At 38.2% G+C, this 12237-nt stretch overlaps 1 protein-coding gene across 2 annotated transcripts in view; it reads left to right on the top strand.

The window, feature by feature from the left end:
* ZRANB3 (zinc finger RANBP2-type containing 3) overlaps nt 1-12237 on the top strand; it is a 334039-nt gene that overhangs the window by 263714 nt on the left and 58088 nt on the right. For both annotated transcript variants that reach the window (XM_059394390.1, XM_059394391.1), the window contains 2 exons: nt 7874-7993; nt 10882-11001. In XM_059394390.1, the coding sequence (XP_059250373.1) occupies nt 7874-7993; nt 10882-11001 (240 nt within the window). The remainder of the gene's footprint in view (nt 1-7873; nt 7994-10881; nt 11002-12237) is intronic.

The following is a 12237-nucleotide window of genomic DNA, read 5'->3' on the forward strand; positions in this document are numbered from 1 at the left end:
CCTTTCTACCTCGCAAGTTTCTTCATTTGTCCCCCTGTGCTCTCAGACCTCCCTCTGTTCTCTCCATCCTATCACTCCAACCTCTTCTAAAACCTTCTCCATCCTGGAGACAAGCTAAATCCCTTTATTTTCCGATTCTCTTTGCCTGTCTACACCTTAAATGGCCTGTTCTTAAACCTATCAAAGTTTCTTAGTTAAGAAAATGAATGATTCAACTTTCCTTAACCCTTAAGCTCCAGTCCAAGCTTTCTTATTTTTTAGTTCTTAGTTAGCTAACCCTATTCCACTTAGTCTTTTATATGGGCTTTTTTTGAAAATTACTTGCTAAACAAAACCACCAACCCCTTTTTGGCCACATCCTAACTACTATTTTCCATCAAAACTTTTTCTTCTCTTTATTGTCTTGTTCTTGTTTTACTTCTCAGAATTGTTGGTTGTTTTTTTCCCCTCTTTTGTGTCCTTTTGTCCTTTTTCCCTTTTTCCCTTAGATGTGAGCCTCTCTTTCCCTAGGTTACCTACAGAACAAAGCAGTTGAAAATTCATAGAAATTTTTGACTTTTGAAAAGTATTTTTTTGCGTTGTTAAAATAACGTGATGTGATTTTTTTATTTTTATATTTTAATTATTTTTTTCTCAACATAGCACATACCCTCCCCAATGTCTATCACCCAGCCACCCCTCTAGTTCCATTCACGTCACTGCAAATGGCAAGATTTCATTTTTTTAAAATTTTTTATTTTTTATAAACATATAATATATTTTTAGCCCCAGGGGTACAGGTCTGTGAATCGCCAGGTTTACACACTTCACAGCACTTACCATAGCACATACCCTCCCCAATGTCCATAACCCCACCCCCCTTCTCACAACCCCCCTCCCCCCAGCAACCCTCAGTTTGTTTTGTGAGATTAAGAGTCACTTATGGTTTGTCTCCCTCCCAATCCCATCTTGTTTCATTGATTCTTCTCCTACCCACTTAAGCCCCCATGTTGCATCACCACTTCCTCATATCAGGGAGATCATATGATACTTGTCTTTCTCTGATTGACTTATTTTGCTAAGCATGATACGCTCTAGTTCCATCCATGTTGTTGCAAATGGCAAGATTTCATTTCTTTTGATGGCTGCATAGTATTCCATTGTGTATATATACCACATCTTCTTTATCCATTCATCTGTTGATGGACATCTAGGTTCTTTCCATAGTTTGGCTATTTTGGACATTGCTGCTATAAACATTCGGGTGCACGTGCCCCTTCGGATCACTACGTTTCTATCTTTAGGGTAAATACCCAATAGTGCAATTGCTGGGTCATAGGGCAGTTATATTTTCAACATTTTGAGGAACCTCCATGCTGTTTTCCAGAGTGGTTGCACCAGCTTGCATTCCCACCAACAGTGTAGGAGGGTTCCCCTTTCTCCACATCCTCGCCAGCATCTGTCATTTCCTGACTTGTTAATTTGAGCCATTCTGACTGGTGTGAGGTGATATCTCATTGTGATTTTGATTTGTATTTCCCTGATGCCAAATGATATGGAGCACTTTTTCATGTGTCTGTTGGCCATTTGGATGTCTTCTTTGCAGAAATGTCTGTTCATGTCCTCTGCCCATTTCTTGATTAGATTATTTGTTCTTTGGGTGTTGAGTTTGCTAAGTTCTTTATAGATTTTGGACCCAGTCCTTGATGATATGTCGTTTGCAAATATCTTCTCCCATTCTGTCAGTTGTCTTTTGGTTTTGCTAACTGTTTCCTTTGCTGTGCAACAGCTTTTGCTTTTGATAAAATCCCAATAGTTCATTTTTGCCCTTGCTTCCTTTGCCTTTGGTGATGTTCGTAGGAAGATGTTGCTGCAGCTGAGGCTGCCTGTGTTCTCCTCAAGGATTTTGATGGATTCCTTTCTCACATTGAGGTCCTTCATCCATTTTGAGTCTATTTTCGTGTGTGGTGTAAGAAAATGGTCTCAGTTTCATTCTTCTGCATGTGGCTGTCCAATTTTCCCAACACCATTTATTGCAGAGGCTGTCTTTTTTCCATTAGACATTCTTTCCTGCTTTGTCGAAGATTAGTTGACCATAGAGTTGAGGGTCTATTTCTGGGCTTTCTATTCTGTTCCATTGATCTATGTGTCTGTTTTTGTGCCAGTACCATGCTGTCTTGATGATGACAGCTTTGTAATAGAGCTTGAAGTCCGGAATTGTGATGCCACCAACTTTGACTTTCTTTTTCAATGTTCCTTTGGCTATTCAAGGTCTTTTCTGGTTCCATATAAATTTTAGGATTGTTTGTTCCATTTCTTTGAAAAAGATGGATGGTACTTTGATAGGAATTGCATTAAATGTGTAGATTGCTTTCGGTAGCATAGACATTTTCACAGTATTTATTCTTCCAATCCAGCAGCATGGAACATTTTTCCATTTCCTTGTGTCTTCCTCAATTTCTTTCATGAGTACTCTATAGTTTTCTGAGTATAGATTCTGTGCCTCTTTGGTTTGGTTTATTCCTAGGTATCTTATGGTTTTGGGTGCAATTGTAAATGGGATTGACTCCTTAATTTCTCTTTCTTCTGTCTTGCTGTTGGTGTAGAGAAATGCAACTGATTTCTTTGCATTGATTTTATATCCTGACACTTTACTGAATTGGTGTACAAGTTCTAGCAGTTTTGGAGTGGAGTCTTTTGGGTTTTCCACATATAGTATCATATCATCTGCGAAGAGTGATAGTTTGACTTCTTCTTTGCCGATTTGGATGCCTTTAATTTCCTTTTGTTGTCTGATTTGCTGAGGCTAGGATTTCTAGTACTATGTTGAATAGCAGTGGTGATAATGGACATCCCTGCCGTGTTCCTGACCTTAGCGGAAAAGCTTTCAGTTTTTCTCCATTGAGAATGATATTTGTGGTGGGTTTTTCATAAATGGCTTTGATAATATTGAGGTATGTGCCCTCGATCCCTACACTTTGAAGAGTTTTGATCCGGAAGGGATGCTGTACTTTGTCAAATGCTTTTTTAGCATCTATTGAGAGTATCATATGGTTCTTATTCTTTCTTTTATTGATGTGTTGTATCACATTGATTGATTTGCAGATGTTGAACCAACCTTACAGCCCTAGAATAAATCCCACTTGGTCGTGGTGAATAATCCTTTTGACTCCTATTGGCTAGTATTCATCTGTGTTCATCAAGGATATTGGTCTATAGCTCTCTTTTTTGATGGGATCCTTGTCTGGTTTGGGGATCAAGGTGATGCTGGCCTCATAAAATGAGTTTGGAAGTTTTCCTTCCATTTCTATTTTTTTGGAACAGTTTCAGTAGAATAGGAATTGGTTCTTCTTTAAATGTTTGGTTGAATTCCCCTGGGAAGCCGTCTGGCCCTGAGCTTTTGTTTGTTTGGAGATTTTTAATGACTGTTTGAATCTCCTTACTGGTTATGGGTTTGTTCAGGCTTTCTGTTTCTTCCTGGTTTAGTTGCGGTAGTGTATATGTTTTAGGAATGCATCCATTTCTTCCAGATTGTCAAATTTATTGGCATAGAGTTGCGCATAGTATGTTCTTATAATTGTTTGTATTTCTTTGGTGTTAGTTGTGATCTCTCCTCTTTCATTCATGATTTTATTTATTTGGGTCCTTTCTATTTGCTTTTTGATAAGTCTGGCTAGGGGGTTATCAATCTTATTAATTCTTTCAAAGAACCAGCTCCTAGTTTCGTTTATTTGTTCTATTGTTCTTTTGGTTTCTATTTCATTGATTTCTGCTCTGATATTTATGATTTCTCTTCTCCTGCTGGTTTTAGAGTTTCTTTCTTGTTCTTTTTCCAGCTCCTTTAGGTTTAGGGTTAGGTTGTGTACCTGAGACCTTCCTTGTTTCTTGAGAAAGGCTTGTACCGCTATATATTTTCCTCTCAGGACTGCCTTTGTTGTGTCCCACAGATTTTGAACCGTTGTGTTTTCATTATCATTTGTTTCCATGAATTTTTTCAATTCTTCTTTAATTTCCCGGTTGACCCATTCATTCTTTAGAAGGATGCTGTTTAGTCTCCATGTGTTTGGGTTCTTTCCAAACTTCCTTTTGTGGTTGAGTTCTAGCTTCAGAGCATTGTGGTCTGAAAATATGCAGGGAATGATCCCAATCTTTTGATACCAGTTGAGACCTGATTTGTGACCCAGGACGTGATGTATTCTGGAGAATGTTCCATGTGCACTAGAGAATAATGGGTATTCTGTTGCTTTGGGATGAAATGTTCTGACTATATTTGTGATGTCCATCTGGTCCAATGTGTTGTTTAAGGCCTTTATTTCCTTTTTCATCTTTTGCTTGGATGATCTGTCCATTTCAGTGAGGGGAGTGTTCAAGTCCCCTACTATTATTGTATTATTGTTGATGTGTTTCTTTGATTTTGTTATTAATTGTTTTATATAGTTGGCTGCTCCCACGTAGGGGGCATAGATATTTAAAATTGTTAAATCTTCTTGTTGGACAGACCCTTTGAGTATGATATAGTGCCCTTCCTCATCTCTTATTATAGTCTTTGGCTTAAAATCTAATTGATCTGATAGAAGGATTGCCACTCCTGCTTTCTTCTGATGTCCATTAGCATGGTAAATTGTTTTCCACCCCCTCACTTTAAATGTGGAGGTGTCTTCGGGCTTAAAATGAGTTTCTTATAGGCAACATATAGATAGGTTTTGTTTTTTTATCCATTCTGACACCCTGTGTCTTTTGATTGGGGCATTTAGCCCATTAACATTCAGGGTAACTATTGAGAGATATGAATTTAGTGCTATTGTATTGCCTGTGAGGTGACTGTTACTGTATATTGTCTTTGTTCTTTTCTCATCTACCACTTGTAGGCTCTCTCTTTGCTTAGAGGACCCCTTTCAATATTTCCTGTAGAACTGGTTTGGTGTTTGCAAATTCTTTCAGTTTTTGTTTCTCCTGGAAGCTTTTTCTCTCTTATTCTATTTTCAATGATAACCTAGCTGGATATAGTATTCTTGGCTGCATGTTTTTCTCATTTAGTACTCTGAATATATCATGCCAGCTCTTTCTGGCCTGCCAGGTCTCTGGATAAGTCTGCTGCCAATCTAATATTTTTACCATTGTATTTTACAGACTTCTTTTCCCAGGCTGCTTTCAGGATTTTCTCTTTGTCACTAAGACTTGTAAATTTTACTATTAGGTGACGGGGTGTGGACCTATTCTTATTGATTTTGAGGGGTGTTCTCTGCGCCTCCTGAATTTTGATGCTTGTTCCCTTTGCCGTATTAGGGAAATTCTCTCCAATGATTCTCTCCAGTATACCTTCTGCTCCCCTCTCTCTTTCTTCTTCTTCTGGAATCCCAATGATTCTAATGTTGTTTCGTCTTATGGTGTCACTTATCTCTCGAATTCTCCCCTCGTGGTCCAGTAGCTGTTTGTCCCTCTTTTGCTCAGCTTCTTTATTCTCTGTCTTTTGGTCTTCTATATCGCTAATTCTTTCTTCTGCTTTATTTATCCTAGCAGTGAGAGCCTCCATTTTTGATCGCACCTCATTAATAGCTTTTTTGATTTCAACTTGGTTAGATTTTAGTTCTTTTATTTCTCCAGAAAGGGCTTTTATATCTCCCAAGAGGGTTTCTCTAATATCTTCCATGCCTTTTTCGAGCCTGGCTATAACCTTGAGAATTGTCATTCTGAACTCTATATCTGACATATTACCAATGTCTGTATTGGTTAGGTCCCTAGCCTTCAGTACTGCCTCTTGTTCTTTTTTTTGTGGTGAATTTTTCCGCCTTGTCATTTTGTGCACATAAGTGTATATGAAGGAGCAAGTAAAATACTAAAAGGGTGGCAACAACCCCAAGAAAATATGCTTTAACCAAATCAGAAGAGATCCCACATCGTGAGGGGGGGAGAAAGGGGATAAAAAGAGGCTCATAAAAAGAGGCTCAGAAAGAAAAAAAAGAAAAGGAAAGTAACAATTAAGAAAAGAAAATGAATAAAGAAAAAGTATAAAAAAGAAATATATATATATATTAGATAAACTAGTTTAAAAAAACGTTAAAAAAGAAAAGGGTAAAAGTTAAAAAAATTTTAGCAGAAGAAGAGAAAAAAAAATTGAAAAAGAAAAAAAAATTAAATTAACTGCGAGACTAAAGAATCCTGGGGAGATAGCCATGAGTTCCGTGCTTTGCTTTCTCCTCCTCTGGAATTCTGCTGCTCTCCTTGGTATTGAAACTGGTATTGAAACTGCTCTCCTTGGTAGGTGAACTTGGTCCTGGCTGGGTTTCTTGTTGAACTTCTGGAGGAGGGGCCTGTTGTAGTGATTCTCAAGTGTCTTTGCCCCGGGCGGAATTGCACCGCCCTTGCTAGGGGCTGGGCTGAGTAATCCGCTTGGGTTTGATTTGGGGAGCTTTTGTTACCTGAGTGCTTTCCATAGAGTTCCGGAGGATGGGAATGAAAATGGTGGCCTCCCAGTCTCTGGCCCGTAGGAGCTGAGAGCTTGGGGCCCCACTCCTCAGTGCACCCTCAGAGAATAGTGCCCAATAACCCTCGTCTCTCTGGCCTCCGGCCACACTCTGAACTCACCAAGCCTGCGACCGGTTCAAGGTAACCCCGAGCTGAGAGCTCACTCCTTTGCTCTGTCTCTGTAGCCAGCTTCCCTGTTCTAATACCTGTAAGGTCTGCGACACTCAGACACCCCCGATCCTTCTGTGACCATGTGGGACCTGAGGCCATGCTGACCCCACATGGGCTTCATCCCGGTTTAGCCTCTGGAGCGATGTCCCTCAGCGGAACAGACTTTTAAAAGCCCTGATTTTGTGCTCCGTTGCTCCGCTCCTTGCCGGGAGCCCCCCCCCCCCGGGTCTATCTTCCCGTCACTTTGGATTCACTTCTCCACCAGTCCTAACTTTCAGAAAGTGGTTGTTTTTCTGTTTCTAGAATTCCTGTTCTTCTTCTCTTCGATCTGTCGATGGATTTGCTGGTGTTTGCAATCTTTAGATAAGCTATCTAGCTGATCTCCTGCTAGCTGAAGTAGTCTCAGCCTGGTACTTCTCTGCCATCTTGACTCCTCCAAGATTTCATTTTTTGATGGTTGCATAATATTCCATCATATGGGGCGCCTGGGTGGTTCAGTGGGTTAAGCTGCTGCCTTTGGCTCAGGTCATGATCTCAGGGTTCTCGGATCGAGTCCCTCATCAGGCTTTCTGCTCAGCAGGGAGCCTGCTTCCTCCTTTCTCTCTCTGCCTGCCTCTCTGCCATCTTGTGATCTCTCTCTGTCAAATAAATAAATAAAATCTTTTAAAAAATATATTCATCATATATATATCCATATATATATACATATGTATATATCACATCTTATTTATATATTCATCTGTTGATGGACATCTAAGTTCTTTTTATACTTTGGCTATTGTGGACATTGCTGCTATAAACATTCGGGTGCATGTGCCCCTTTGGAAGTGATGTGATTTTTTAAAAATTATTTTTATTGACATATAATGCATTCTTTACCCCAGGGGTATAGGTCTGTGAATCATCAGGCTTACACATTTCACAGCACTCACGATATCACATACCTTCCCCAATGTCCATAACCCAACCACCCTCTCCCTACCATCCCCCCAGCATCCCTCAGTTTGTTTTGTGAGATTAAGAGTCTCTGATGGTTTGTCTCCCTCCTGATCCCATATTTTTTCATTTTTTCCTTCCCTATCCCCAAACCCCCCGCCCTGTCTCTCAAATTCCTCATATCATATGAGAGATCATATGATAATTGTCTTTCTCTGATTGACTTATTTCGCTCAACATAATACCCTCTAGTTCCAAGTGATGTGATTTTTTTTAATAAAGATTTATATACCATTAATAAGGTTTAACTTTTAATATTTAGGCAGGTGCTGTAAAGGACTATATTAAGATGATGCTTCAGAATGATTCACTGAAGTTTCTGGTTTTTGCTCATCATTTAAGCATGCTCCAAGCTTGCACAGAAGCAGTCATAGAAAACAAGGTATGTTATCATTTTTCTGTAAAATACTTTTTAGGATGCAGGTTTTTAATATACTAAACATTAATTGTAGTCTTGTAATTTGAGGGTTCTTTTGGCCTTCTTTAAATGATGATATTTTCATTATGATTAGATTGTTTTCTTGCTAATTATACTAATATCATATTATTATTATGTTGATGTTAAACTATTAAACTTTTTCTTTTATTCCAGGATTATAATTTTCCACTGAACTAATTATCTGGATTGGTTAAAAATATGCTGACTTGATAGGATATATTGTGAATTCCTTTATTCTTACCAGATATACCTTTTGAGACTGGTGTAGAGAGTTAAAAATTAAAATTTTTAATTTACCTGCAAGTCAGCCTTAAAATATAGGTGATGTCAAGGGAAACAGAATGAATTTAGCCAATTTTAGTCCAGCTGCAGTCACACCTTTTAAATTTCCAGGGAACATATTCTGTAGAGTATGATGTAGAGTAAGATTTAGTACAGGGAGTTTGAAACAGATGGGCCAAGTACCCTCTCCAGTAAGTTTCCCAAACCTGCTGGCCTTGCTGCATTTTCTTAGGTTCACCTAATTCCCCAGCAGTCTTCTCTATCAGTGACAGCATCTGCCATGTTTTCTTTCAGAGTTTAAATCTGGTATTTCTCTTTATGTGCTGAGGGCTTTTAGAGATGCTCAGAAACAGCCAGAAGAAATTTCCTGACAAATCGTGTGAGCTTAATATACATGTCGCAGCAGAACCATGTGCTTATGTAGGTAGAGTTTTTAAGTGAAGAATTAAGCCATGTTTTTGTTTTTATTTTTTTAAAGACTTTATTTATTTATTTGACAGACAGAGATCACAAGTAGAGAGGCAGGCAGAGAGAGGGGGTGGGGAAGCAGGCTCCCTGCTGAGCAGAGAGCCCAATGTGGGGCCCGATCCCAGAACCCCGCGATCATGACCTGAGCCGAAGGCAGAGGCTTTAACCCACTAAGCCACCCAGGCGCCCCTAAGCCATGTTTGTTTGTTTGTTTGTTTTTAAAGATTTTATTTATTTATTTGACAGACAGAGATCACAAGTAGGCAGAGAGGCAGGCAGAGAGGAGGAAGCAGGCTCCCCGCAGAGCAGAGAGCCTGATGTGGGGCTCGATCCCAGGACCCTGAGATCATGACTTGAGCCAAAGGCAGCGGCTTAACCCACTGAGCCACCCAGGCGCCCCCTACGCCATGTTTTTTAAAACTTCGTATATATTTTTTGAACATTTGCCAGTATGTTTATTAATATTACCAAAGAAGTAATCCTAGTGTTTCCTTCATAGGAGGATTGATGACAATATAATAAAATGCTATCTGTGAAAAGGTGCTCTCACACTGATTATAATATCATATCTTTAAAATGCCTTTTGAGGGAAGAGTTTATTAGCCTTTGAAATATTATTTTTAATGATTAGGCAATAAAATTAAATTCATAATATTTTCTATTCTGATTCCATTAAGCTTAAAACTAAAATTCCTGGGATCTATTCTAAGTATAGCAGTCTATTCTCCCCACTTCTCCTTTACTGATATGTTTAGAATCCCATTTAGTATCACTATCCATTAAAAACAATAGGTAGTCATCGGTTGGAGGTGAATCTCGCCCAAAGTCTCCCTAGCCTGACTATGTGTGTTTTCTTTGGAAAGACTGTTGGAAGATTTTATAATCTCCCTTATGGGATTTTAATGGATCACTGGTCAATGTATATCTGTTTGTGAAGACATAGAAAGTTAATATGGGGCTTTCTATTTAATGATTAACCATTTCCTTATGAAAGTGAGTATTTGTATGTCTCAACTATATAAGGTTATGTTTTCCACAGAAGTGCATATGTAAATGAGACTATTTGAAATTCACGACTTCATACTGAATTTTAGAAAGTTGAGTAGTGAGTGCTTTTTAGCTACTTTAACACACACTGATTGCTCCCTTTTCCTAACCCAGATCATTCCTAGAAGACACCACTGTTGAGTTTAGCACTTACTGTTTCCCTACTTTTTAAAAATGTGTGTGACTGTCTTGGTTCCCAAATTCAATGGAGGAGACCGTTTCACATATTTCTGTTAAGCTTAGGAATGCAGGGACGCCTGGGTGGCTCAGTTGGTTAAGCGGCTGCCTTCGGCTCAGGTCATGATCCCAGCGTCCTGGGATCGAGTCCCACATCGGGCTCCTTGCTTGGCAGGGAGCCTGCTTCTCCCTCTGCCTCTGCCTGCCACTCTGTCTGCCTGTGCTTGCTCTTGCTTCTCTCTCTATGACAAATAAATAAATAAAATCTTAAAAAAAAAAAAAAAAACTTAGAAAAATAAAAAAAAAAAAAATGAGTTCAAATGGTATACTAAAAAATATATTTTCCCAGTTAATATTAGGATATTTCAGAAGTAAATGCATTGTTCTTCATGAATCCATAATAATATGGATAAAAACTTCTTTCTCTCTTTTCACCTGTCTGGCTTTATTTTTACTTTGGAATCAGTGAACCTGTAACTTTCAAGTTAATTTGATCCATAATTTAAAGTTTGCATATGAATTCACACAGAATTTTACTAACGGCATTAGCTTAATTCAGTCATGATTTATGGAGCTCCTGTTATATACAAGGCATTGCACTTGGCATTGATGGTGTGAGGATGAATTAGACATGGAGCCTACTGTCAAGTAGGTGAAAAGATTTAAAAATACGGAATTGTTATAAGAAGCTATTTAGAAACTTGATTAAAATTCTTCTTATTTAACATTTACTAACATTTCATCTTACCCCATTTCTATTTTATTATTTGAGCATAAAAATACGGTATAAAACATATTAAATGAGATGGGTGCATAGGGTTTTGTGCTAATTTTGCCATTTCCCTTGTTGATACTAGGCTCGGTACATTAGGATAGATGGAAGCGTTCCATCTTCAGAAAGAATACATCTAGTGAATCAGTTTCAAAAGGATCCTGATACTCGTGTGGCTATCCTAAGCATTCAGGCTGCTGGCCAGGTAAGAAATTCCAGGAGGAGATTATGCTAAGTAGAATAAGTCAAACAGAGAAAAGTCAATTATCATATGGTTTCACTTATTTGTGGAACACAAAGAATAGCATGGAGGACATTAGGAGAAGGAAGGGAAGAATGAAGGGGGGGGGCATTGGAGGAGGAGATGAACCATGAGAGACTATGGATGCCAAGAAATAAACTGAGGGTTTTAGAGGGGAGAGGGGTTACCCCAGTGATGGGTATTAAGGAGGGCATGTATTGCATGGAGTACTGGGTGTTATATGCAAACAATGAATCATGGAACACAACATGAAAAACTAATGATGTACTGTATGGTGACTAACAAAATATAATAAAAAATATATATATATAAAAAAAAGAGGTCAGTGTCATGAAAAAAAAAATGTCCATGATATTAGTGAATCCCTAAACCAGTTGCAGAATTGTACATACACTGTGACCTCATTCCTATGTTTTAAAATTCGAAAGAACATAGATGTATATATTTGTTAAAATTCACAAGATGCTAAGTTTAAAATTGGTGCTTTCTATTTTATGGAAATTATACCTCAGTAAAGTTTATCAAAAGAAAAAAAAAGAAATTCCAGGTATAAATTGGATAATATCATTAAGATAATAAAAAGGTCATTAGCCATAATTATAACTTTGTATCGAGACAAAAGTGTAATAAATATTCTGCTTTGGAGAGATAGAAAGTATAATAGAAGGAGACCTCAATACCTCCGACTCAAATCTTCTTAAATTTTCAAGGAAAGAATTTCCTAGATAAGTATAGTTAATTTAATCCTAATACTTTTCCATTACCTTTTTTCTTTTTTCCTAACTTTGAATTTGCATAGAATTTTCCTTTCTTTTTCAACATTTCCTTGGCAATTTGGCGTCTTTTCTGGTTCCATATAAATTTTAGGATTGTTTGTTCCAGCACTATGAAAAGTGCCATTGATATTTTAATCGGGATGGTGTTGAAAGTATAGATTGCTCTGGGCAGCTTTCATTTCTTATAGCACTTATCTTACTTGATCGGTTTCACCAGAGCCTGTGAGGCAAGGTGACCTGAGAGAAAAGAACTCTTCTGTCTGAGGACTTTTTATGGAGCACCTCTGGTTTGACCCTTAGGATTGGGTTTGGGTGCAAGTAAATGAAAACCCAAATTAAGAATGACTCAAATACACAAAGTTTAATTCTCTCATGCAGACAGTCCAAGGTTAGCATGGTAGTT

Source organism: Mustela nigripes, chromosome 3, assembly GCF_022355385.1.
Source record: "Mustela nigripes isolate SB6536 chromosome 3, MUSNIG.SB6536, whole genome shotgun sequence".
Taxonomy (NCBI): domain Eukaryota; kingdom Metazoa; phylum Chordata; class Mammalia; order Carnivora; family Mustelidae; genus Mustela; species Mustela nigripes.